Here is a 27,327-nt window from a genome sequence, read left to right as displayed (position 1 = left end):
CAATACTTTTAACAGTTCAGTAGGGCTTTGGTGTAGTGATGGTTGTTGTCTGAACCTGTATAAATGGAGGTAAATGCAAACTCTCTGATCTATTCCAGATCCTCATCACTCTACTTTGTTCCTTAGACTTGACTAAATTTCCTTTTGTGTCTTGGCACTTAGTGCAGGCTGAACTTCTCTAGTTCAGGACCTGAGTGGTGCTCAACCATGGAAGGTCAATATTTTCTAGCAGCATGACTGACACTTCCATTACTACCTGGGCTCTTAAAAGACATTTAGATTAGAGCTAAGTAACAATACAGAACACAGAGCCAGGGCTGGTGAATGGAAACAAACTATGGGAACATGGGGAAACTTGGCCACACCCACGAGAAGTGGACATCTGGCTAATTTAAACTATGCCAGAATATGGATGTTATCAGATTAGAGAGCACCTAATTAGAGAGGTTCAACCTGTGCTGGGGCAATGTACAGGTCTAGATGGACTGTTACTTTTTCTACAGAAATAAAAAGCCTGCAAGTTATATAATGGCCAGATTGTCATGTGATGCACAGACAGGCTTGCTAGGTGAATCTTAGCTTATACATGGCATTCTGAAAGTGAGAAAAGAATAACACAGCTGGCATCTAGGTAAAAAAAAACTGCCCCCATTGCTGCAACTCTTCCCCCACCGCCACCCAATCATGACAAACTACAAGCCTTCCCTTTTAATTTCAGGGCTTAAAGACCAATCCATATTGGGGTGCACTGCTCAGCATTAACCCTTGAGCACGAGCAACAAAGACCAAAATTTTTAAAAGGAAAAACCTATTTCTTCCAGATGCTCCTTGGAAGACTCCGCTGAATACAGCGTCGAAGTTAAAAATCTGTATGGTGAGGCCTATTCATTTGCTACTGTGCTTGTCCAGAGTAAGTTGTGAATTCAATTTCCTTTTCAAAATGTTATGGGATTTTTTTTCTATTCATTTTCATTAAAAGAAATTCCTGTAGTAACTGCCTACCTGTAAACAAGGGGTATAAAGTGGGTTGTCTGTCTCACCTGTAGTGATGGGGGAGGGAGAATAGGAGGGAATAGCAACTAGACTACAAATGTCTTTTTAAAAGCACTAATATTGTCTTTTTCTTGGTAAGATATGTCAATAAAGCAGTTTCAATTCTCATTAGAGAACCAACAGCCACCCTACCAGAGAGAGAAGAGGTTAATTTACCAACAACTAGATTGAGAGAGAGAGTCCATATCCAATTAGCTTTTCTTCTGCTTAAAATTTTAGGGCCAGAGCCTCAAATATTGGTATGCCACTGAAATAAAAATACCCTGAGGCATCTGAGCCTTATTCAGTCATTGGAATTTCTCTCTAACCTCTCCCTGCATAGTCTGTCACAACATGTACAAAGCAGAGTTGCTAAGTTTGTTTCTGTGCACTCTATTTTCTACAGACTAATTCTCTTCAGGGTTTTACTTCCTCTTATTCAAAGCAGAGTGCAATTGCTTTCATTAGAGGGATGAAAGATTGTCTAACAGTTTCATGTAAATTGTTGTTGTCAGCTTGGCTTAACAGCCCTTGTCTTTCCCTGAAGGAGCTTTTTTTCCTGCCAGGGCTCTTCTGCTGTCAGGAATTGGGTTAAAGATTTTTAACCTGAGGGTGTTCTAGTTACACAAAAAATCAAAACTGGCTCAAGTTACAACAAAACCCAGCATTTATAAACCAGAGATACAGCTTAATCTATGTGTGACTGTCAGATGTGTTCCCACTAAATTTTTGTATCCTGGGGCAGAATAAATTTTATGTGAACCAAGGCATGTGTGGAAATGCACCACTGGAGAAATACATGCAGTGGGTGCTCTGCTAACCACTAGGGCAACACTTGAATTACCCCAGGGCAGCTGCCCAAGCACTCAGCTTACAGAGACCACTGTCACTTTTCTTTCCCCTTCTGTGTCTGCAATAACCTGTGGATGGAAACCCCGAGTGCCTGCCTGTTCTCAGTCAGGGCCCCGCTCATGCTTCAGCCCTTTATGCAGCTGTCTGGCCAAAGGGACTTGCTGGCCAGATCCAACATAGGGCCCTCATGGAGACCTTAGTGCTCCCTGTTCTTACGGCAATGGCTTCCCTGTCAGGCCACTAGACTCAGGTGGAATCTCTCCCTCACAACCCTTCTGTCAGAGCTTGTCAGGCCCTTTCCCTTAAGGGCTGCTTGGCTACACCTCAAAAATGGCCACTCTGCCTCAGCCACATGTGGATGGAGCCAAAATTGGTCAGACCTTTTCTAGACACAGCTCAGAACTGTCTTCCCTCTCTTGCCCTGGAGTGGACTAACCCTGCGGTGGGGAAGGTATTCTGTGTCTACCAGGCCCTGCAGTTCAAGGCACACCTCAGTCTAGTGTTTATCTTGCGTGTGGGACTGGAGTCTACTTAGGAGCATTGTGCTTCCCAGAGGACTTCTTTCCACCCAGTGCTCCACAAAATTGTTTTCATTGCAGAGTTTAACCCAACAGAGTGGTCCAGTTTTGTTATAAATTCCTTCATTTAAAGACACAGATCTAGCAAGATTTTGTCCAAGCTAAAGCCTGACCGTGGGGAAGCAACAGGCAGTAAAAGGCTGGTACTTACTAAGGGAAATTATGCCAAGTTCTGGGGAACGTACAATAGCTTCTCATGGGGTCACTGTTCAGACCTTGACATTTCTAATCTATATATAAAACAATCCTGTCATAAAAACCTGGACTGGAATAGATCTGCAGAACTATAGCCAGCTAAACATGCTCACTGAAACCAACATGGGCAATAGAATATCAGAGATAAGGATGGATATCATTCTGCAATAGGGGGTAATCTGACTGCTCCAAGGTCTTAGCTCAGAGATGAGGGTGTGTGGCAATATGAGATGTAAAGCCAGCTGAGTTGGCTACTTGGACATCTGGGTTTTTTAAAAGTATATATGATTCATTTTACTGTTGGTGGGTTTTTCAAACGTTCTCTGCTCTATCCTGGGCCATGATATCACCATGCCTTTTCTTTGAATAGTGTGCATTGATAAAAGCTCAGCCCACAAAGGGATCCAGATTTCACAAGAGCAGCATGAGCCTAGAGAATTTTAAGGCCTGTGTATTGTTTATATCTTTAAAATCTATTGTTAAACAATGCCCTACAGCGGGGGCAGCAACCTTGAAGACAGTACTGAAATTTGACCATTTGATCTACGTATGGTCCCGAGTGCCTGTGCTGCTACTTAAAATCACTAACAATCCTACTTACAACAGCTTCATTAATAAACAGTAACAATCTGCATCTTAATTTAGGTGGTGGGTGGTGGCATTTGCTGGCCTTTTTTTTAATCCACAGGGGCATGGCTTTGAGCAAGCTCCCGGCTGCATGGGGGAGGAGGGGCGGGGCTGAGCTCCCACCTCGCTTGCCAATGAAAATCTGCTCGCGTGTCCCTCTTGGCACCCCTGTGGGCAGGGGGTTTGCTGATCGTTGCCCTACATGATTCAGAATTCAGCGTGCATGAACCTATGGCCACACGTCAAATAGGCCTCAGATATTCACTATAATTGGAACTAGGCAATGTTTTATGCACAACCCTTTTTTCGGAAGAAGTGGCCAAAAAGCAGATTTGGCGACACCCAAACATTTTGCAAAGTGGTGTCAATTTTATCACTTTGAGTTGATAACAAAATCCCCCTAAAAGCAAAACCTTTTCCTTTTGTTTTCTTTGGTGTAAACTTACTTTTTGTTCTGAGATTTCCTTTACTTTCAGTAAAATGACCAAAAGCCTTTTTAAAATGTTTTGGTTTCGTTTCGTTTCACTTCCAAGCATCATCCTCAACTGGAAAGGAATTTTTCTCGACTTAGAGAATGGAATGGAAGATATTGCTCACTTAAAGAGAGCAAACAGAAATTATTTGACCAATTCTACTTATAACAACATTGACAGCCACTTGCTTGCAAGGCTTTCTGGACTGGTGAGCATAAATAATGGTTATTGTGATGCTAGAATAGGTAAACAGTTTTGGGGTGTACAATTATTCTGTACTACTAGTTTCATGTAGCAAGCTTCTCCATAGAGTAGAGAAGCCCTTCCAGTGCAGCTACCATCTGGCACTGCATCCTATCTGCCCTCCTTTCCCCTGGGACGTAAATCAAACCGAGATGCAAATCAAAACCACACCAACACCATAATTTTCCATCAGGAACTCTTGTGCATGTCACCATCCAAACCGAGCGAAGGTCAATTCCAGAAAGCAAAGCTGTAGAACGGCAGGGGTTTCAGTGTGCAGTGTCTTGTTAGATAGTGGCATATGTTTGCATTTGAGGAAAGCAATAAAAAGCAATTGATGGGGCTGTAGTGGTGAAGGCATACCACACTGCTATAGTCATATAACCTCCTGTGCTTGGTTTTGTTGTCAGAAGTGATGAAAGTATCCATAGACCCTGTTGTCTTTAGTGTCTAGTATACACCTTGGAAAATCAAGACATCTATCTCTTAAAATGTTAAGTTGTTCCTGGGGAAAGACAGCAGAAATAAGATCCATGCATGGCTGGATCCGTTCCAACTGGCTTAGATTTACAGCCCTGAATTGGCTATAAATTCTGCAAGGGGAATGATATTGACTTGGCGCTGATAGACAAAGTGGTATGCAAACAAGCCCAACACACCAGTGAGGAATACAATTACCAGCAGAAGCAAGTGGCTTGAATAACATGCACAAAAATGGTCACCTAGTACCCCTTTCTCTCTCATACCCTCTCCTAATTGTTCTTTTCAAATGCTGCTTGTGGAAACTAAACAGGCATGGCACCAGAACAAGGCACATGATTCTCCTTATATTCATGGCATACAAACAGAAGAGAAAAAAAAACTAGTTAAAATTATAAAAGGCTCTTGCTGAAAGATTGCAACTTTAATGTGACTATATTTCTTAAAATCCAGAATACTAAAGCACAAGAACTAAAAAGCAACCAGAGAGAAAACAGGCTGCTCCCTATAGTGACTTAGGCCAGGGCTACAATAGACCTTAAAGTTGATTGTAAACATGCAATTCCAGCTACAGCAATTGCATAGCTGGAATCAAACTTATCTACAATCTACTTACCTGGCCCTCCTCACTGAGGGAGTTCAGTGGAAGAAACTCTCCTGTCAACCTCCCTTACTTCTCAAGAGGTTGAGGAGTGCAGAGGTTGTCTGTCAACTTTCGCACATCCCTACTAGGCCCCTGGAAGATTGACCTGGTCAGGGTGGATCTGCTGGGTAGTGAAGATATATCCTTAGGCACAACTCACCCACATCTCTCTCTAGCTTGTTTCTCTGCAGACTGGCTGAAATATTCAGATCACATTTCTTCCCCGCCAGAGCCTCTGAACTCACAGGCAAAACCAGGGATATTCTATCATTTTAGCACCCATTTCAATACACCACAATTCCATCACTCTTTCCATTCCACTCAATCTCAAGAGATGTTCAACACCAGCCAGGAAAATGGGAGAGGGTCCAGAGACGAGCCAGGAGATTAAAGATTAGAAAACCTGCCTTGTCGTGATAGAGTGAAGGAGCTCAACTTATTTAGTTTAGCAAAAAGATGGTTAAAGGATGACTTGATCACGGTCTGTAATTACTTACTTGGTTAACAAATATTTAATAATGGGGTCTTCAGGAAATCCAATGACTGGAAGTTGAAGCTAGACCAACTTAGATTGGGAATTAAGTGTGAACTTTTAGCAGTATCAGAGGGGTAGCTGAGTTAGTCTGTATCTACAAAAACAACGAGAAGTCCTGTGGCACCTTATAGACTAACAGATATTTGGGAGCATAAGCTTCTGTGGGCTAAGACCTGCTTCATCAGGCTTTTAACAGTGAGAGTAACAAATCATTGGAACAATTTACCCAGGGTTGCAGTGACCATTTTAAAACCAGAACTGGGTGCTTTTCTAAAAGCTGACAAGTATCAGAGAGGTAGAATCGCCCTCTATTCCCTCTCCTCCCCATTGGTCCCAGAGCTTGAACAGCTGACTCAGGGGGTTCCATGTGGAAGATGGGGACAGTCAGGGAAGGTCTGCAGGCAGAACATCAGGTGGTCACAAGTTGCCCACCAATGCTTAATGTTTTACACGGTCCCAAGTGGACCTTTAGTGAGGTTGCCCTGCCTATCAAGGCTATTTTGGGGTCCTTTGTCATCCTTGATGAACCTGGCATGTCTCTTTAATGTTCTATGTAACTCCTCTCTCCAGCCATTGCCACCCATGTATCCACCTACCATCTCCTGCCTATCCCTGTGTAATACTATTGTTATGCTGACAGACCACAGTCATCTCAGGGTGGAATCGAACCTGTTACCTCTGGAACTTCTATCCCATGAGCTAAAAGTCAGGGGGCTATTAGTTAAGGCCATAGAGCAGCCTCATTAGTCTCTCTCTAATCAAGCTCTGTCAGTGTTCCCTTTAATTTTTTTCATTTATGTTAGGCACACCAAGATATGTGCACCACCAGGAGAAACACATGTTGCTGGCTGCGGACGATCTGCCAATCACCTGGGTGGTATTTGAATTTCTCCTGGGCAGCTGCCCAAGCACTTAGCTTAGAGGGAATGCTGTTCTCTGTGCCACTTGATGGGACAGTACACCACACCCAAAAGGTGTGTGGGTTACACCATAACATGGTTTCATTCATTTAGGGTCATTCTTTCTACACAGCCTGCAGGTAGCCCCTGAGTAATGCCTTCCCTTTGGTACTCCTTAAGCCATGCACAAAGTTGGCATGATCCACTGTGGAAGCAATAAGTAAGAGGCAGCTGCTGAATGTAGGATTTCCCCATATTAATGCAAAGTTTTGCCTGGCTTCCTGGCAAAAGCCTGTCATCACAGCAACAGAAAATCAGTTCTGGAGAAAATACCAGTTTCCTGCTTTGAGTTTCCTAATTTCTACCTGTTTTAACTGCTGTGTTCTGGCTAGTAAGAAAGAATCTTGTGCTCATTAATTTAGAACTACAGGTCTGTGCCACCATTTGCATCTTGTTTGCGGTGTGTTTGTTTTTGATTCCTTCAGATGCATGATTGATTGGCGTTAAACTCAATGCCACTAGACTTTGTGCTGTGAGGCCAGAAGGTTTTCAAGGTTTGGCTCAGATCACCGTTTCCATGGGCAAGATCTCCAAGAAACATGGAGGTGCTTTGATAAGTGTTGCTGCTGATTTAGCTTGTAACACCTCTGAGCCAGTAGTAAGCCCATGTCTTGAAATGTTCTGAATTTCTGGACATACCGTCCTTGGGATGAGTCACAAACCTGAGGTGCAAACCACTTGTGGTCATTAGATTCCATAGCGTTTTCTGCAATGGTACAGCAGTGCAACCTCAGTGTCCTGGGCCTGATTCCAGCTCTGCTCCACTGGTCAGTATGTTGTGATGTCCTAAGTCTCCCCAGCACTTTTAATGGAATATTCTTTTTCTCTTCCATCCCTGTGTTGTTGTGCAGTCTTGCTATAAGGCGTTGAATAGGTGTCATGCTCTGCCCCAGAGGTGCATTTATGTTGTGGGTCAAGTAATGCTTACTGTTTATTAAGCTAGTAAAAGGCTCTGCAGTATTTAATGTTTGTATCATGCTTTGAAGAAGCAAGACACTCTCTAAGACCTAAATATCATTGCATGTGATCAAGAAGAAAATACTGAAACAAATTTGTTCAATGTGTTTATTCCTCCCATCCCCTCCACCTTCTTTTACAGAATATTACGGGAAGGAGTCGGGATTTGATTCAGAAATATACAAACGTGAGTAAATTGTTGCTGAGTTTTTGTGTGTGGGCTGAAGCCCTGGGCATCTTCAGACACACTGTACCTCTTCCCAGTAGCCTGATATTTATGAAAAGTGTCATGGACACCTATGGCGTTAGTGACAGAGAGATAGCCGTGTTGGTCTGTAGTCTATCAAAACAAAAAAGCAGTCCAGTAGCACTTTAAAGACTAACAAAATAATTTATTAGGTGATGAGCTTTCGTGGGACAGACCCACTTCTTCAGACCATAGCCTTACCAGAACAGACTCAATATATACAGCGCAGACGTCCAAAAATCGTTATCAAGGCTGGCAAATCAGAAGCGCAGAGGGGCGGCAGGAGCCGGGGGTGGAGTGGGGAAGTTAAGAGTTAGATAAAACAAAGTTTGTAAAAGAGTACTTATAATGGGCCAGGTAATTGCTGTCCTAGTGGAATAAGGACTCTTTTACGTACTTTGTCTTTTACATACTTTGTTTTATCTAACTCTTAACTTCCCCACACCACACCCACCTCCTGCCGCCCCTCTGCGCTTCTGATTTGCCAACCTTGATAACAATTTTTGGACCTCTGTGCAGTATATATTGAGTCTGTTCGGGTAAGGCTATGACCGGAAGAAGTGGGTCTGTCCCACAAAAGCTCATCACCTAATAAATTATTTTGTTAGTCTTTAAAGTGCTACTGGACTGCTTTTTTGTTTCTATGGCACAAGGTGTCTGACCACATTAATAACAAGATATTTTGGAGCATAAGATTTCATGGGCAAAGACCCGCTTCATCAGATGTGTGTTCTCGAAGATACAGGCTAACACGGCTACCTCTCTGATACTGACCACAATAAGGACCTTAACCAAAGAGGCTGCTTGTTAACAGGGTATGACTCACCAGCCTGGCACCCCCTGCTGGTCACTCAGGAATTAGCCTGTCAGCCTGTGGAGTGCCCTTTTCTGAACAAAAACAAGAAGTTCTGTGGCACCTTAGACTAACAGGTACTTTGAAGCATGAGGTTTTGTGGTTGAAGTGGGTCTTTGCCCACGAAAGCTCATGCTCCAAAATATCTGTTAGTCTATAAGGTGCCACAGGACTTGTTGTTTTTGAAGACAGAGACTCTCTCAGCTACCTCTCTGATACTCTTCTGAACAGCGTCTCGCCTGCTGTTACCTGTGCTTCCGTTCTCCACCACCTCACATCAGGACCCACAACCTTCCAAGACCACGGTGCCCCTCCCTCAGAGGACTGCTCTATCTCAGTGCCCCCTCTCTGGCGTCCTCCCCCTCCCAGGGAACCCCAAGCGACAGTACCCACCTTGCCTCAGTGACCCACAGCCAGGCATCACCTCGCCCCTTACCTCAGGGGCCAACTGCAGTCTGAAATGGCCACTCATCATTGGCAAGAGGGTGTGGACCTGCTGCCTTCTGCTGCCCCCTTAGTACCCTCAGCAGGGATGTTCTAAAGCGGAGACAGGGCCTGGGGCAACCCCCACCCCATACGCCCTGGCCATACGCCTCCCCTGCTTCACCCACACCCCACCCACTTACCTCCTTCCTGAAACATGGGGCCAGGGGCTGCACACAGCAGTGGCAGTAGCAGCAGCAGGGGGTTGCCTCCCCTGCCTCACTCACCACGCAGGAGAAGCTAAGCTCAGCGGCTGCGAGGGTGGTGGAGAGGAGCAGGCTGCCACTTCCTCCCCCACATGATGACTATGGGGCTGAGGGGGCAGAAAGCGGCTCCCTGCTACTGCTACCACCCCCACGGCACAACCCCTGGCCCTACTAATCCTCCCCACCTCCCATCCACAGGATGGCTGGGGTGGCGGGGGCCCCAGAAGTGCAGGGCCTGGGGCAGCCTCCCCACCTCACCCGGCAGATGGGACAGCTGTGATCCTCGGGTCTTATCTCAGGCCCAGCTTGTCTGGCCAGAGCTCCCCCAGCCTTGCTCTGTGTTAGGAAGCCCCTGTAGCTTCCCTGGCAGCCAGGTTCCATCGTGCTCCCCAGCTGGAGCAAGAGTCTCCCTTTCCTTTCTCTCCTGGAGTGCGTATTTACACACCGCTAGCTGGGCCCAACTGGCAGCTCATGGCCACAGCTCTTCTGCCCCAACCATCTCCCAAGGCTGGATTTAACCCATTCCCTGAAGAAGTGGGGTAGTTCCCCTTCCCCCCCACTACATCCCTGTGAGGATGGCTGGAAACTTTCATAGCAGAGGTGTGGGGAGAGACCATTACGTTCTGAAAGCAGGACTGGGGAAGACAGTAGAACAAGCCCTCACTAACAGCTCCTTTTCCGTGGGGCTTGGCCCAGCTCGTCATGCCGGGCTTTGCGCCTGGCGCAGAGCATTGCAGCGCCACTCAGGTTTGGTCCGTCTGCCTCTCTGATGCGATGGAGATGGCAGGGCAGAAGGACCCAACCTTTTAGGCCGCTAGGTTACACCACCAGTCAGTCTGGGGGCCTTGATTCTAACTCCTCTTTGGTGTGACAAAATGGTAGCCTTAATCCAGGCCCCATGATTGTGCTCTTGTTTCACAGGATCGCTCATTGGCCAAGAGGCTGATTTTGCCTTTTCCCTGAAGCCCCTCTTCTCCAGAGAGAAGGAACCTTTCACCCTCTCTTGCCTCTTTTCTTCTGACCTTCTTCAACACCAAAGAAATATCACCTGGTTCAGAGACGGTGTGTATTTCGTGGCCACGTCGATTTCTTTGATGCGGCTGCCTTCCCCCTATGAGCGCAGGTGTTGTGCTTGCTGAAGAGCCCTGGGTGCCAGAATTCCTGGATTCTGTTCCTAATTCTGCTGCAATCTTCATTTCTTCTTCATCTGTAAAACGAGGATAAGAATACAGACCTGCTTGGTGGGGTGGCATGGGCCTTAAGGAATGTATGTTGGTAAAGAATGGTTAGGGCCCTTGGGCCTCCATGGTGGAAGTGCAAAGTGATGCTGTTATATTCCTGTAAAGCCAGAGGAGATGCTGGCGAATTAAGGAATTTGTAGGACTCTTTAGCAGTCCGTAGCAGGGGTAAGTCACCAACAGAGCCCTCATATGCAAAATCAAGAGCACTGGTGTTTGCCAGAAGGTCAATTTTCCCTGTGCCTTTTAAGCGGTGGGAGGCTGTCTCTGTCTCAGGAGTAACACATTGAGGCTGGGTCTATGCTAGACTTGAAAGTCGATCCTAGATGTCAGTTGCGTTGCTGGAATTGACGTATCTAAGATCAATTTACCAGGCCTCCCTTTCTCCTTGCAATAATGAGAAGTACCAGGGTCAAGGGTCGAGCCCAATAATTCATTTTTGCGCATCCCCAATAGGCGTGTGAAATCAAATCCTGGAAGATCAACCCTGACGGGGTCAATCTTCCGGTAAGTACAGATCTACCCAAAGACTGCCTTTCCTGATGGGTATTCCTGCTAAAATCAGCTATGCAAGCAGCAGAACCTGCTGTGTGCTGAAGATGGGCTGAAGTCAGAGCTCAGATTCCCATTTGAGCTCTTCCAAGGCTTGGGCATAGAGGCAAAATACACGGTCTTGGTGCACACTTGTGCACCGAGTTCTAATCTTGGCTTTACCAGTGGCCACCTGAGAGACTTTTGATAAGTCTATGCCCCCACTCTGTGCCTCAGTTTCCCTAACTGTAAAATGAAGCTTTGGAGCTCTTTTGTATGACACTATGAGATCAGCTGACAAAAAGCACTACTCTGCACCATGCAGCCCTGAGGACAAATGCCTGCTATTTGTGGAGAGTGAGCAGAATTAATCCTCTTGCTCAGGGTTCTTCCTGCACAAGCAAAATGTATAAAACAGGAGAAGGGGGCCAGGGTATGACTGTGCCTCAGAAGACAGGGGCTGGAGCTTGAACTTCATTAGGCTAATGAGCATAGTGATGCAATCCCCTGTAATGCCTCACCTCTGCTAATAGGCAGCAGTCCCATGGGCCCAGCAATTCCAAGGTATTTGTGAACCTAACTCCCATTGAAGCTGGACCTGGCTGGCTGTGCAGCCGAGTTGTGTTAGCGTAGGCCCAGGGTCCCCTGCCAGGCCCGTCCTGCTCAGCATTTTGCATCGTGTGCCGCTGCCCCATGCCCCTCTGAGCAGGGCGTAGCTGCGGTGGAGTTCACCTGTGTTTTCATTTCCCTGCAGGCAAGCTTCTGAAGGAGTCTGATCGCCGACAGATGAAATGTCTGGATCGTGAGGCTTCTCTGACCGTGTCGTGCGCTTACAAAGAAGACGAGGGATTCTACACAGTCCGTGTCCCTGTGCTGGATGGCTACCATGAGCAGAGTGCTTATGTGTTCATTAGAGGTACCTCCCGTTCTGCATCCTCTTTAAAGAGAGGCTCTTTTCTGACCCACGGGGGTGGGAGAATTCCCAGCCTCATTTGCATGGAAACGCTTTCCCTCCCGGCCCCCAACATTAACCAGAGGTAACGTTTGCGGAAGTGCTTGCACCCCGTTTTCAGTAGCGCCTTAGGCTCTCGGGACTTTAGGCCCAAGTCCTGTTGCGTTGGTTTCCTCTGCAGCTCTCTGCACTGCACTGAGCACAAAATGGCTGCCTGACTCTGTGGACTGCAGAGTGCTTAGTGCAAAACATGTGGAGTACCCAGAGGTACTGAGACCTCATCTGGGGTGAGGGAAGTCTCTGCTCTGCAGCCTCAGCTGAGAGCCGGCTGGCCTTTAGCTCACATGCAGGGCTTTGGACCCTATGCTGGCGGGTTCTATCCCTGGTGCTGGCAACCCAAGTCTGTCAGCGTTACACGTGGAAAATGAGGGACTATCTATCCACCACGCACATGTGCTTCCCCCCCCCCGTAATTGTCAGCTGTGGCCCAGGCGGTACTGAAGGCAGAGAATGGATTTCATTTGCTTTTCGAGGAGCAAGTCCTATTCCCTTCTCCACAGTGATGAGAAGTACCAGGAACAGTGGAGCCAAGCTAGCATAGGTCTTGGGGAGCTGTTGCAGCAGTGCATCTCCATCAATGTTCCCTCTAAGTTTTCCATCCAGGGTGGAATAAATTTTGTTCTGTGCACCGAAATGTGCAGATGTGCACCCCCAATAGAGAAACAGGCTGCCAGCTGTGGGTGCTCTGCCAATCAGATGGGCAGCACTTGAGTCTCTCCTGGGTGGCCACCTGAGTGCTCAGCTTACAGGGAACCCTGCTCTGCATACCACGGAGCTCAGCAGGGCAGCAGTCCTGCACAGTGGGATCTGGAGGTAAGGATGTGGTGTGTGAGGGGAAAGCAGGGGTGGCACCCTGTAATCATTCTTGCCATTGATCCCCAGGAGGGATGCAGAAGCAGCATGGTGGCTGCATGACTCTGCTACCTCCTGGGGCAGGGAATTCCTTCCCTCCATGCCGCGCATCTGAGAAGTGAGGTGGGGAACCCCATGCAGCTCGTAATGGCCAAACAGAATTCATGGTGGGCTTTCAGTAACATGATGTACTGAACAGCCATGTAGTCTGATTTATAAGACAAGGTTAGGGTTGATGGGCAGCTGTCCACTTCTAACTGCAGAACCTGTTTGCCCTATCAGCCTGGCAAATGTTTTCCAGGCTGAGCAAAGGCTGGATTATTTTTATTTTGTTTTTACGTCCTGACGAGGTCAGCTCTCGTTCATCTCAAGATCTTTTAAAACCAAAAATTGACCTTTACTGTTAATCTTAAAAGACATTACTCAAAACATGACGTGTTCAGAACTGGTTTGCTAGTAGAGCTCTTCCCAGTGGGCTGTCAGCAACCTTGTGCTGGAGGGCCAGGCTCCACGTCCCGGAAGAAGTGGGGTCAAGGGCAGAAGGGGCCCTGAACGCTGCTCAGATTGTAGTGCTAGGCCCCCACCCCTCCCCCAGAGCTGTGCAGAACAGCGCTGCTGGGACACTTGAAAGAGGCCCAGAGCTCTGGCTACCACTGTTGCCAAAGCTGTGGGCCCCTTTGAAATGCTGGGCCTCTGTGCAACTGTCCCCTTTGTCCCTCTCCCCCATCGGCAGGCCTGGGGTCACCATATAATCTAGGAAGCTCCTTGCTGTATTCTGGAGTGTTTAATGTCTTCCTTTTAGAGTTAAATACATTTAACTCTGGTTTTACAAAGTGGATTTTTTCTCTCACCGTGCAGATCAGACTGTTCGTTTTCTCTATGTGCCCAAAGACACCAATGAATCAAGAACAAGCATAGACTGGATTGTAAACTCTTTGGGTTAGGATGTTACCATCTTTTTGATCTGCATTTGTACAGCACCTCCCATGGGGCCCTAAGAACTGCTGCTCTACAAATGAATAAGAAGAGGAAGGAACGGGATGAATATCTCCATGGGGGTGAGGGGGAGAGACAGAGAGCGAGCGCTCTGTGTGTGTGTGTGTGTGTGTGTGTGTGTGTGTGTGTGTGTCACCTTTGTGGAAATCTGCAGCAAACTGAACACAAAAACACAGAATCACAGAATGCCAGGACTGGAAGGAACAGCCTCTCTCTGTAGACAAGAGTATTTGGGCACTGAAAGGTGCAGAACCTGGGTGGGGGGGCAAACAATTGAATAGACATTGCTCTGTATTCCTTTAGATGCTGCGGCAGTAATGGCCGGTGCACCTGGCTCGCCCCTCAGTGTGAAATCCCACGATGTAAACAAAGATTGCCTGCTCCTTTCCTGGGTAGCCCCCAGCAATAGTGGAGGAAGTCCAGTCTTTGGGTACTTTATTGAGAGGTTTGTATGATTAAAATGTTCTAGTGGTCATGATCGCGTTACTGGGGAGACCCAGATTATGGGATGACTTCATGCTCACTCTTCAATTGCTATTTAATCAATAGTTTTCTACCCCCACCCCAACCGCCTGCATTTTGTTTTGATGCACTTCAATAAAGCAACAAGTTCCCAGCCTGCCGTTCTGGGAGCAGACGTACGTTTGTTGCTCTGCACGGTCCTTTTACAAAAGTCGGAGCCTGCCGAAAGCCTGGTTCCACACTGAGGGACCACCCCCGAGGCACTGCATGGTCTGTGCTTTGTTGCAGGTGCGAGGTGGGCACCGACAAGTGGATGCCTTGTAATGAAATGCCTGTGAAGACCTGCAAGTGCCCTGTTTCATGCCTCACGGAGGGAAAGACGTACCAGTTCCGGGTAAAAGCCGTCAACCACTCTGGTATCAGTAACCCTTCCAAGCCCAGCCGGCCCGTCACAATGAAGGACCCCAATGAGGAAAAAAGAGTGATGAGTAGGTATCAGAGAGGGGGATGTTATTTCCCCATGGGCATTGCGAGGCTGCGGAGGTGTCATGGAATGACTTACCCCAGTGCCCTAATTTCACAAACATCACTGCAGCCCTTATGCTGCAAACATGCCTTAGCCCCAGTGCTCCCTGGCAGCTGGGGGAGGGAATAGTTCAGTGATTAGCACGTTGCCCTTCTAAACCCAGGGTTGTGAGTTCAGCCCTTGCGGGGACCCTTCAATGGTCTGCAGCAGGCTCTGCCAAGGATGGTGACAGGCCCTGTTGCAGGGGACTGGAATGCTGTCCCTCAAGGTCCCTTCCAGTTCTATGACCACCTCAGAGTGCTTGGGCAGCTCCCCAGAAAAGATTCAGGAGCTGCCCAGCTGATCTGTAGAGCACCCAGAGCTGGCAGTGTGTGTTTCTATTGGTGGTGCACAGCCACACATGGCTTGGGGTGCATAAAAAATTATTCTGCCCATGGCTGTTAAAAAGTACAGGGAACTTTGCTGAGCCCTGCTGGACACCCCAGGGGACATCATTGGTCCAAATTAAAAAAGCTGGAAACAGGACCTAAAACACCCTGAACTGCGCTGGGTAGGAAAAGACAGTGGGCAGATCCTCAGCAGCTATAAACCATCAGAACTCCAGGAATGCCAGTGAAACCAGGATAACTGACAGCACCCGAGTGTCTGCGCTGATCATTCTGTGGGTTATTGTCTCACCCAAACAATGCGTGATCTCTGCTTACACACCCGCTGCTGTCCAGAGCAGTTGCAATGGGAAGACAAAAGGGGCAATGGGCAAACTGAACCTTGGCCTAAAATGAGTCTCATGCAAAATGGCTGTTTTAGTTTTTTTTTTTTTTTTTTAAATTTCTAGGGAGTTCCCCCCCGTCTCTCTCTCTCTCTCTCTCTCTCTCTCTCTCTCTCTATATATATATAAAATTCATTGTTCATTTGTTGCACTTCTTTTGGGACAAGCTGGTACTGAAAGGGAGGAGGCCAAACTCCCCCAGCTTTCTGTGCATATAAGACCCCCCCCAGAATTCTCATCTCCATCTTTCTATGAGACTTGTGCTGCCTTCTCCTAGTGAATAATATTCATTTTTTTTTAAATCTCTAGCTATCCCTTATGATGATGGAAAGACGATTACAGTTTCCAAAGATGAACTGGAAGGTAACTGCAACCTTAAGCATAACCCCCCTTCTTAGACACTGATGCTTGTTATAGTACAAGGAGGCCAAAATCCCACTTCCTAGGGTTTGGGATCAGGGATGTTTTTTACACTCCAGGAAAACAGAAGCATTCCAAAATACAAAGGGGTGCTGACCAAATTGCTGGGCTCCTGGGCAAGGTGAGGGAGGGGCAATTCTGTGCTCCCAAAAGGGCATGGCGTAAAACAGAAGGGGTAAGGCTGGGATAGCCAGCCCTCAGCACAGCTGGGACCGCACCGCATCTCCCGCTCCTCCAGTCCTTAGTGCTGCCTGGAACGCACCACTTGCCGTTCCGGCGGCAATTTAAAGCATTCAGTGTGTCAGTGGCCGGGAGCCTGGGCCCCCTTTGAATTGCTGGGTCCTGGGAAAAATGCCCCCTTTGCCTCACTTCCATTGGCGTGGCTGAAAATACAAGACCAGTTTATCAGGTGCCATGATACTATTAGACTTGTGATTGGGTCAAGCCTGGAGGAGTAATGTAGCATTTTTATTAAAAGGATTACGGGGTAAAATCTTCAGAAATGCCTAAGTCCTATTTTTAAAACAGACTAAAGGCCAGATTTTTAAAGGCATTTTGGCATTTTTCTGCTCTGCATTGCAATGCTTAACTGAGTGCTAAGCATGGTGTTGGGCACCCCGAGATGTTTTTTAAAATCTCACTAGGCACCACAATAATCTTTAAAAATCTGTCCCTAAGTCTCATTTTCAAAAGTGACTTAGGCATTTGAGAACCTAAGTCTCATTGCAAGTCAATAGGACTTAGGATCCTAAGTCACTCTTGAAAATGGTACTTTGGGGCATTAGAAAATTTGACTCATGGAGCCAAATTTTTTCTACGTTGGTGCAAATCTCAGGGTGAGGTTGCTGGGGTTTAGAAACTGAACCAACCGGACTTTTCCATGTTACCAGCTGAACTCCTGAGAGGGAGCTGTATCTGGAGCTTGGGCCACAAGGTTTTGGTAATGGCCATGGCAAAATCCTCTAGTGTTTCGAATCTGGGTGTAATGGAAACACACACATTGAAAGGAATGTACTCAAAGGTGGATGCTGCAGGTCAGCCCTAAGCCGTTAAAACAAGTTAGAGTATGACAACTACATCCCTTATTTAAAACAACACAATGAGAGTAGAGAATTAAATATTTTATCATTAAAAATTATCAGAACATTGTCAAACAAATGCATGTGTAGAAGGAAATTTGCCTTTATATCCCCAGTTGGTGAAAAGGGTTAAGGGTTTCTCCTCACCAAAGGAGCTTCACTGACACTGAAAAAGTGTAAAAAAAAAAAAAAAAAAGTCCCTGTTTAATAGGAGATTCCTTTCCTGGTATGTTATCAATGAACGGTATTAAATTCCATCTTCCCACAGGCAGGATTAAAATTCCGCTCCCTCCCACTAATGTTCATGCAAGTGAAGTCAGAGAAGATTACATGGTCCTGTCCTGGGACGAACCAGATCCCCGAGGCAAGGAGCCTCTGAATTACTATGTGGAAAAGGTAAGGAAGTAATCCAGAGAAGGGTGAATATTGCCAGTCTAGAAACTGGGAGTATATCCGCACTGCTGGAAAGATTGACCCGGTCAGGGTCAATCTTCCAGAGTATGATATCGTGAGCGTGGTAGAGCTGCACGAAATCGAACCATCTGGAGTCGGCACTTGACCCCTGTACTCCTCAATACCCCAAGGAGTAAGGGAGGTCGACGGGAGAGTTTCTCCCATCAACCTCCCTCTGTGTAGACGGCCAGGTAAGTCGATTGCAGATAAGTCAATTCTAGCTGTGCAGTTGCCATAGCTAGAAATGAATATCTGCAGTGGACCTAACTCCCTAGTGTACAGCAAGCTTGGGAGTGCAATATACACCTTTCACCTCTGGGTTATCCCTCAGAGTCCAGCACAGGTGGGGAGTGACAGCAGCAGCATGTCAGGGCCAGGCTGTGTACGGTGTTTGGGTGAGTCACAATTCCCTCAAGAGACATCATAATGGCATTGGCAAACTGGGGGGCCCTGAGGGTAGCCTCAGCAGAGAGACACTGGGGTAAGGATAGGCATAGGGGGCAATAATTTTTGATGAGGGGGGCACTGCAAGGTTTTGGTAAGTGTTCAAGGGCCGTACTTTCCTGTAGAGGGGATGCTGGGTCTGGGATAGAGGTTGGGGCAGAAGGGAACTCTGGATAAGACACTTGGGTGCAGGAGAGAGTGTGGGGTCTGAGAGGGCATTAGGGTGAAGGAGGGGGCTGTGACTGGGGCAGGGGATTGGGGTGCAGGGTCTGGGAGGGGTTATGGGTGCAGGAGAGGATTTCTGCCCTGGGGGAGGGGTAGGAAGGGGTGCAGGGCAGAAGGGGAGGGAGGCACTGAGGGTTTGAGTGTTGACCTGGATGTTTGGGCTGGGGGCTGGGGCAGAATGCAAAGTCCTGTCCCCTTCCCCCAACCCTCACCACAAGAGAAGAGGCACGCAGCACCCACAGGGAGCCACCAGCTGTTTTGAGCAGCCTCAGTGCAGGTGGACAGGGTGACATAGGGCCAGGAGTTAGAGGCAGGGGTGCCAGAGCCAGGGGTGCCAGAGCCAGGTTGTGTCCAGGAGGCATTTACCTAGGCACCTCCTGTCTGACAGTCCCTCAGGACCCCGAGATAGGCCCAAATGCCCGCTGCAGCCACAGGCTGCTCCAAACAGCTCCCTCCATGTGCCCCTCCGCGCCATGTGCCTCTTGCAATTGAAAAGTTGAACCACTACATTTACACGCTGCCCTGCCCCCAGCCCAATAATCGCAGCTCCCATTGGCCAGAAATAAGCCAAAGGGAGCTGCGGTGATGGGGCTGGGGGTGGGGGTAATGTGCAAAGTCACCCCCCCCACCACACACACGCAGGGCCTAGAGGGAGCCACTCGCCATTCTGAGCAGCCTTGGGCTGCAGCAAGCACAGCCTGCCTCAGGCTCCTAGCAGGGGGCGCTGTGGGCTGGATGCGGCTTGGCAGACCAGATCCAGCCCGTGGGCCGTATCTTGCCTGCCCTTGAGCTCTGCTCTCTCTCCCCTAAGATCGGGAATGAGACACACGGGGAGGGCAGCGTGGGGGAAGGTGCCCATGCATTCCACGCTGTGTGAGTAACCGGAGGCCTCTGATCGCCAAAACGGCCCGGTCAGCCCCTTCGCTAGTGCTCAGTTTACAAGGGTGTAAATCCAGCTCTTGATGCCTGGCCCGTGAGGATGAGCCAAAGAAAAGGATGGGAGGAAGGGATCCAGAGGCTACTCCAATTAAATGGATGGAGCAGCCTCCATGGGGCCTTACCCAGCCATCAGCAGCAGAGCAGGTGGGAGGAACTGTACAGTAGCAATAGTTCAGTGGCTCAAATATTGATATTATAAGCCCAGAGCTGTGAGCTCAATCCTTAAGAGGACCTTTGAAGGGTTGGGGCCAGTGCATCTGTTTGTTGTGGGGAGGGATAGCTCAGTGGTTCGAGCATGGGCCTGCTAAACCCAGGGTTCTGAGCTCAGTCCTTGAGGGGGGCCATTTAGGGATCTGGGGCAAATAAAAGGGGGGAAAAAAGCAGCGGAGGGTAGTGGTTGGTCCTGTCAAAAGGGCAGGGGACTGGACTCAATGACCTCCTAAGGTCCCTTCCAGCTCTGAGATGTGTAGCTCTTCCTTCAGTTCTATGCTTTTAGAATTGACAAGTTGAACGACTAAATTGCAGCAAGAGGGGGTTAGGTTGGACGTTGGGAAAAACTTCCTGATGGGCAGCGTAGTTAAGAGCTGGAATAAATTGCCTGGGGTGGTTGTAGAATCTCCATCAGTGGAGACATTTAAGAGCAGGTTGGGTAAATCTCTTAACAGGAATGGTGTAGGCGGTGTTTAATGAGGACTGGACTTGATGACCCCTTGAGGTCCCTTCCAGTTCTAGCATTCTATGATCCTTCTGGGTTTGCCTCTATCCCTTCCCTGCTCCAGTCATATCTTATCCTCATACCTCTGCTCCCCATCTGAAAAGCAGCGCTGCAGCACCTGTGCAGCAAAGGCCCCCTTTGTGGCCAACAAGGAATGGGCTAGATTTGCACCCAAGAAATAGTCTGGGTAAATAAGATCTTTGTTTCCCAAATACATGTTTATGCTGGAGGGCAGGGAAGCAACTTCTTCAGGCGGTTTTCATCTCTCTGATTTGTCAGTTGCCATTTTTTCCTTCCTAGTCCATTGCAGGCAGCAACAGCTGGCAAAATGTCAACCTGGAGATGGTGGTGAATTCCCCAAGATTTGCACTCTTTGATCTTGTGAAAGGGAAACCGTACTGTTTCCGTGTGCGGTCGGCTAACAAATATGGAGTAAGCGAGCCGTCCTTGCCCAGTGAGCCCATAACGGCAGGAACAAAATTAGGTAACCATACAAAAAGCATGACACTAACATGGAAAATGGGGTAGGTTATAACATTAGCGCAGGCTTCTTTTTTTCTTTCCTTTGTGCATTGCAGTACGTCATTGTATAGCTCTCCCTGGCACTCCAGGAAGTCACTCAAAGCCTTAAATCCACACCTCATTACACTGTGGTCAGTCATTGTAAATTGACTAGTGAGGCTGGCATTAAAGTCATTTTTAAAAAGGAAGCCGATCAAGTCCCTCTATTCCATTCCAAGCACGCTTCTGGCACTCAGCCGAATGTCTCCCGTACCGGGCATGCTCTGCGGCAGATGGAGCACATAGCAGGACAAGAAGGAAGGCCGCAGACTCATTCCCCAGTGTGGGTGACAGAGTCGGACTGCGGGCACTCCAGAATGAACAGCAGCACCAGCAGGACGTGGGATGTCTGGTTGGGAAGACCACTGTGTAGTATTATTTCCCTCCTTGGGCTGGGATAGCTAAAATATGAGGATTCAGAGATTCACACCCACTTTTCATGCTAAGGTTAAGCCAGAAGGCCTCATGCTGGCCTCTTCATTCTCTGCTTTCAGGCTGGTCTCAAGTCCATTCATGGTGTTCTGTGTGTAATGTCAACAGACCCTGGTCATCTGTAGGTGGAATTGAACCTGAGCCCTCTGGAGTTTAGAATCATAGACTCATAGGGTACTAGAACGGGAAGGGACCCCAAGAGGTCATTGAATCCAGTCCCCTGCCCCCTTGGCAGGACCAAACACCATCTAGACCATCCTAGAGAGGTGTCTGTCTAACCTGCTCTTACAGCCTCCGGCGCATAAGCTAACAGCCGGCTGAGGCTGTATTGAAGACTCAATATTCTTCTTGTATGTGGTCTTGGTGCCACTAGGAGGTATACAGAGGTGTGTGGGTTACATACTTCCCCTAGCTGAGGAAGCATATCCAGAACTTCAGAGCCTTCCCAGCTAAATTCCTAGACAAGCTCCCACCTGCAGTGCTGACGGACCTGAGTCATCAGCACGTGGGATTGAGCCCTGGGTACTTAGGAGCCAAAGGCATGAGTCTCTGACGAATGAGCTAAAAGTCAACTTCCCCTTAGCAAAGGCTGCAAAGCTGACTTCACGGTCTCTCTTAGTTGTCCCAGTGCCCCTGTCTTACACATACCTCTGGTGGCTCACATCTTCTAGTGCAACCTTTTGTATTCAGGCACAAAAATTGCATGCAGAGTTGGGAATTGGGGCCTGATTCTCCTCCAATTTAGGAAGGTTTCCAGGAGTAACCACAGTGATACCAATGAAGTTTTCACTGTTCTGAGAGAACGGGCCTTCTAAATCAAAAGACAGACAGGCAGCAGTCGGTGTTTTTTGGGGTTTTTTTGTATTGTTTTTTGTTTTTCAAAAGTGGCACTGATAATTTGGAAATAGAACAAACCTTATTTTGTTCCATTTTTTTTTTTTCTTTTTCCTAGCTCCCCTCCCACCTCCCTCTCAGGTTCTAGCTTTCAGAGACACGAAGACATCCGTTGTTGTGCATTGGGATAAGTTGGAGGATGGTCAGGAGCCTCTTGGCTATTACATATATTGTCGGGAGGTCGGGGCAGACGAATGGCAGACTGTGAATAATAAACCTGTGACGTGTAACAAGTGAGTTCATCCTCTTGGATTTCTGTGTTTATGGAAGGAAGAAGAAAAAAAAAAATTTCCGTACATGCACATTAGACATACCCAAAACCTTTGCCTGTTTTTAGAATCATTATTCAGGTTCTGTAATGTCCAGATTCAGTTGATCGTCTGAGGCAGGTTAACAGGCCGGGCAGCAAAGTCACTCATCTGCATGTCGAAACATAGTCCTTAATGTGGTGTTAAAGCTCACCGTGTGTGTGTGTAATGATAGACCCCTTGTGTTTGTTCTGCGGTAGAACATTGTCATCTTTCAAGAATGGGCCCCAAGGGAATCGTTTTTATTATAGGGCCTATTGTAGAGTCTAGGATCTGCTAAGCAGCTCTCAAGATCTGTTTCCTATTTACTGATTGTTCCATAAGTGTCATGTGTGAACCAATGCACTTTAAGCTAGAGGGGTAAATAACCCCACAGGCACAGAAATAACCACTAACACACTGATAAAATGATTGAAATGCTTTTTCCCCCTCAGAGGGCTCTTGGAACCATTATATGCAAGCAAATTTACCATCTCTTTTAGGTTTACTGTTCCAGGGCTCCAGCCTGGGAAAGAGTATGTCTTTTGCGTGAAATCTGTCAATGAAGCAGGAGTGAGTGACAGCTCACCGGAGTCCGACCCCATCCTTGTGAGGCCAGCTATATGTAAGTATTGTGTTGCATATGCCCAGGTGCACACATAAGGGTATGTCTACATTACAGAGTTATTCTGGAGCTATTATTCCAAAATAAGCTATTCCAGAGTAATGCAGTCACACTAAAGAGAAGCCCCAAAATAAGCAAAACTTATCCTGCATAGTGCGTTCTTGTGTGTATCTATTTTGGATTAGAGCCTGTGGAAGCACAGTTTCCAGGGGCTCTGATGTGAAATATTATGTCTACACAGCAGCCTTATTCCAGAACAAACTCTTCCGTAATAGCTTGTTTCAAAGTAGCCCCTATTTCCTGTCTACACAGCTCCTCTTTCAAAATACTGAAAGAGGCACTATTTCTCATGCAATGAGATTAACCAATTTTGAAATAAACCAAGAACCATTTCAAAATGATTTCAAAGTCGCGGTTGCATGGTGTAGATGCTTGCAAAGTTATTTCTGAATAGCAGCCATTATTCCGAAATAACTTTACTGTGTAGACACACCTGTAGCAAACTAGCTCCTTTGCTAATGTATCATTTACGCCCAACTGGGTTTAGCCACTTGTAAATGATCCCACCCCTGAGCAGCTAAACAGTAGAGCAGGGTTTATTCTCTCCTGCCTTGCAGCTTGTCTCTTCAGTTGCACTTGTGCAAAGTGGCTGTGGAATGTTGTCTCTCTGACTTCTTGGTGTTCTACACCTGCATTGCATACGTTTGGCACAGGTCATGCAAAATACAAGGAAGGAGAGAATCTAAGTCAATGTTTTCCACTTCCTAGGTGCAGCCTCCATTAGTAGCTGTGCAGTCAATTTACCTTAAAGTCTCCCAGCAGTCACCTCGCATACCTTCATTTTTCATTGTTTCAGACTGCTGCATTTTCACACACACACACACACAGCTACCCCCTGCACCTTCGCTGCACCACTTAAAATTACGGGCTGAAACTCTCTAATCTGGAACTCTATCGCCCAGCAAACTCCGTAATCCAGCCTGATTTGAGTTAGCTGGACAGCTGCTTATCGTACATGTGGCCAAGTTTCCCATGGTCTCAAAGTTTGTTTACAGCCACCAGTCCTGGCTCTCAGTGCCCTGTGAGATTATTTAGCTCTAATTTACCCCTAAATGTCTCCTAAGAGCCCAGGAAGCAGTGGAAGTGTTGGTAATGTGCTAGACAAAACTGACCTCCGTTGGTCCAGCAAATTCTCTCATCCAGCACCAGTCAGGGCCCAATGGTGCTGGATGAGAGAGGTTCAACCTGTATAAAGCTCCAAAATACTGAGGGGTTTTCCCAAAAGCAATTTAAATGAAAACTAGACCCATCTGATGGCCCCTTTATGTGGCCTTGGTCGTATAAAGGGTTCTTAGTGCACATGAGAATCAAGCCAGTTGTGCTTGTGGCTGTCACTCCACTTTGACAGATGCTCTTTTCTGGATCGCCAGTGGACTCCTAAATCTTTTTCATACCGTATCTCTTTTCCTCTATGTCCTCCCCACGTAGCTTGTCCATCAGCCCCCCGTGACTTTGCCCTGCTGAGCTGTGGGAAGAACGACATGATGATTGGGTGGAAAGCCCCAAAGCGCAAAGGAGGGGGAAAGATTCTGGGTTACTTCCTGGATCAGCACGATGCCGCTGAACTCGACTGGCATGAAGTCAATATCAAACCTGTTGCACAGCGAGTTTACAAGGTATTGATTTCCTAGTGCAACACCACATTTCTGGCTGAGGAGGTTGGAATGGTGGTTATGGGAAGGGGTGACCATTTTCCTCCTCTGGCCTTGACCTCTCTCCATTTTGCTCTGTCCCTCTTCCTGAAGTAGCTCCTTATCCCACACCTTTGAGCGTGCCTACACAACATGCAAAAGGGAGCAGAGAATCTGGGTCAGGATGACGACTACTCTTCTGGAGCTAGGGACTGCGATTCAGTTCCAAGTTTGTCCCACCGTCTGAGGCCAAGTGCATTCTGGGGACGTTTGGAGGCTTGGTCTATACTAGGAAAGTAAGCCGATTTGCAGATACTCAATTCTACCTATGGCAATTGCGTAGCTAGAATTGCCTTATCTGCAGTCAACTTACCTGGCTGTCCTCACTGAGGGAGGTCAATGGGAGAGTTTCTTCCATCAACCTCCCTTATTCCTTGTGCTAGCGATGAGTTGAGCAACACTGGCCCCAGAACTGAACTTTGGGGCACTCTGCTTGATACTGGCCTTTAACCAGACATAGAGCTATTGATCACTACCCATTGAGCTGGACCATCTAGCCAGCTTTCTATCCACCTAACAGTCCATTTACCCAAGCCATACTACTTTAACATGTGGGCACAAATACTGTTGGAAATTTTATCAAAGCTTTCCTAAGGTCAAGGTATGTCAGGTCCATCACCTTCCCCATATCCACGGAGCCAGTGACCTGTCAAAGAAGGCAATCAAGTTGGTCAGGCATGACTTGCCCTAGGTGTACCCATGTTGACTATTCCTGATCACTTTCCTCTCCTCCAAGTGCTTCAAAATGGGTTCCCTGAAAGTTCCTCTTTTCTTTCCTAATACAATGTGTACACAGGATGTTTTGCACTGATGCACTGAATTATCTACCAAACTTTGTTAATAGGTTGCAGGGTGCGGGGGGCTCAGAAGTTCTTCCTATGCTGTCATAAAAACATGCCCTTAAAGATTCAAATTACAAACAAACTGTCCTGTAAAAGGCTGTTAACAATCTCTTGGCTTTTGACATCAAAGGTTACCAACCTCAACGAAGGACATTTCTACGAGTTCCGTGCTTGTGCGATGAATATGGCGGGAGTTGGAAAAGTATCTGAACCCAGTGACTTGTTCAAGTGTGAAGAATGGACGATGCCTCAGCCAGGTAAGGACACCAGATCAGCAATAGCTAGAAAAAAAAAAAATCCATCGCCCTTTCATAAGAGAGACTCGTTTACCTGTGATCTTATGAGATTTTTGAAAACTGTGGATTTGGTCATATGGATGATCTCAAGTAAGAGCCCTGGGTTCAAACACATTAAACTTTGGGGAAGTTTGGATAAGGAGCCATATCGTGATCTGTAAATTAGAACCAGAGGCGCTGATCAAAACACCTTCCACCTTTTGGAAGTCTGGACTTGAAATCTCTGCTGGAGCTCTGCAGGTTGGGCCCATCTGTCAGTTACACAGATGACGAGGGAAGCTGAATCCCTCTCACTGGCATACACATCACTGGACAAGGCACAAAGACGCAAACCTTGCTGGTCCTGCAGAAGTACCTCTTACCTCAGGCATACACAGAGGTGCAGCCCCCACACCCCAGACTTCTTCCTGTAGGAACCCCATTTCTTGAGAATGTATTAAAGGAACACAGGAAAAAGAAAAGTCCTCTTGCTGCAAAACAAAGCAGGCCCCTCGGGATCTGTGGTCTAACCCTTTGAGCACAAGGAGAAGCACTAGGGGATCATCTTTTTGTTCTGTTCATACAGCACCTAGCACCACGTGATGCTGGTCCATGACTGGGCCTCCTTGGTGCTACAATAATATAGATAATAACTAAGAGGAGGTATCATTGCTATACTACTCACGTAGCCATTTGGGAGCCCCAGGCTCTGCATCCCAGAGAACGGGGAACTTTAACCCACTACATAAACCTCTGTCAGTGTTTCTGAAACTTTGAGACCCTGGAACACCTACAAAAATTTTCTCCAAAAAAATTGTTGTCAGACCAAATAAAAAAACCCAACCAAACAGCAACAACAAAATGAAGTAATTTAAGCAATGAAGAAGTAATGTGTCTGGTTTTAATAACAGAAAATATCTACCATCAGTGTATGACATCAAAAAAGTGTCAGACGCTGCTAGCACACCAGTGAGTTGTTCACGGAAAGCCAGCATTCCATGGAACGCAGTTTCAGAAGCACTGCTCTGTGAGTTACATGGGTACAAAGAGCAATAAATAGGACAATGTGGCCGCTTTCATATAAAGTATGCTGGAGAAGGGACCTCTGCCAAGACCACTATCAGGGGTCCGTCTATTTTTTCCATTCATGCTCAGAATAAATTTTATGTGCACTGAGGCATGTGCAGACGAGCAACACCAGTAGAAACATATGTTGCCAGCTGTGGGTGCTCTGCTAGTCAGCTGCACGGCACCTGAATCTCTCCTGGGTGACCGCCCAAACACTCATCTTACAGGGAACCAACATTCGTTCATTCATTATCAACGCTGCAATCTGAGGCTCAAACCAGAGGCACGTTACTGCATCATCTGTTCTGATGTCCCTATTTGACAGTCTACCCTTCTTTTTGAAACAGGCCCTCCCTATGATGTGAAGTTCACTGAGGTGCGGGACACAACCCTAATGCTGCACTGGGAAGCGCCGTTGTATACTGGAGCCGGTCCAGTCACTGGATATTACATTGATGTCTGTGAAGAGGGGTCAGAGGAATGGAAGCAGCTAAACAAGCAGCCAACACCCAGCACGCACATGAGGGTTTGTATGTTGTCCCAGTGTCAGGCAAACACTCCTTATTTC

The 27,327-nt window shown here is 47.3% G+C and overlaps 1 protein-coding gene across 3 annotated transcripts in view; it reads left to right on the top strand.

The window, feature by feature from the left end:
* MYOM3 (myomesin 3) overlaps positions 1–27,327 on the top strand; it is a 66,154-nt gene that overhangs the window by 11,580 nt on the left and 27,247 nt on the right. The window contains exons 7-21 of one of the 3 annotated variants that reach the window (XM_074976435.1): positions 822–910; positions 7,717–7,761; positions 10,285–10,425; positions 11,887–12,048; positions 13,855–13,935; positions 14,296–14,437; positions 14,743–14,942; positions 16,059–16,112; positions 17,517–17,644; positions 20,325–20,508; positions 21,970–22,144; positions 22,702–22,823; positions 24,312–24,499; positions 25,547–25,673; positions 27,107–27,285. In XM_074976435.1, coding sequence (XP_074832536.1) covers positions 822–910; positions 7,717–7,761; positions 10,285–10,425; positions 11,887–12,048; positions 13,855–13,935; positions 14,296–14,437; positions 14,743–14,942; positions 16,059–16,112; positions 17,517–17,644; positions 20,325–20,508; positions 21,970–22,144; positions 22,702–22,823; positions 24,312–24,499; positions 25,547–25,673; positions 27,107–27,285 — 2,017 coding nt within the window. Of the gene's footprint in view, positions 1–821; positions 911–7,716; positions 7,762–10,284; positions 10,426–11,056; positions 11,109–11,886; positions 12,049–13,854; positions 13,936–14,295; positions 14,438–14,742; positions 14,943–16,058; positions 16,113–17,516; positions 17,645–20,324; positions 20,509–21,969; positions 22,145–22,701; positions 22,824–24,311; positions 24,500–25,546; positions 25,674–27,106; positions 27,286–27,327 lie in introns of those variants that run through there. The other 2 variants (XM_074976436.1, XM_074976437.1) reach the window with 2 other exon arrangements.

Source organism: Carettochelys insculpta, chromosome 24 (genome assembly GCF_033958435.1).
Source record: "Carettochelys insculpta isolate YL-2023 chromosome 24, ASM3395843v1, whole genome shotgun sequence".
In the NCBI taxonomy this organism is placed as follows: Eukaryota; Metazoa; Chordata; order Testudines; family Carettochelyidae; genus Carettochelys; species Carettochelys insculpta.
The sequence above is the reverse complement of the archived record's forward strand: the minus strand, read 5'-3'. Positions and strand labels throughout refer to the sequence as shown.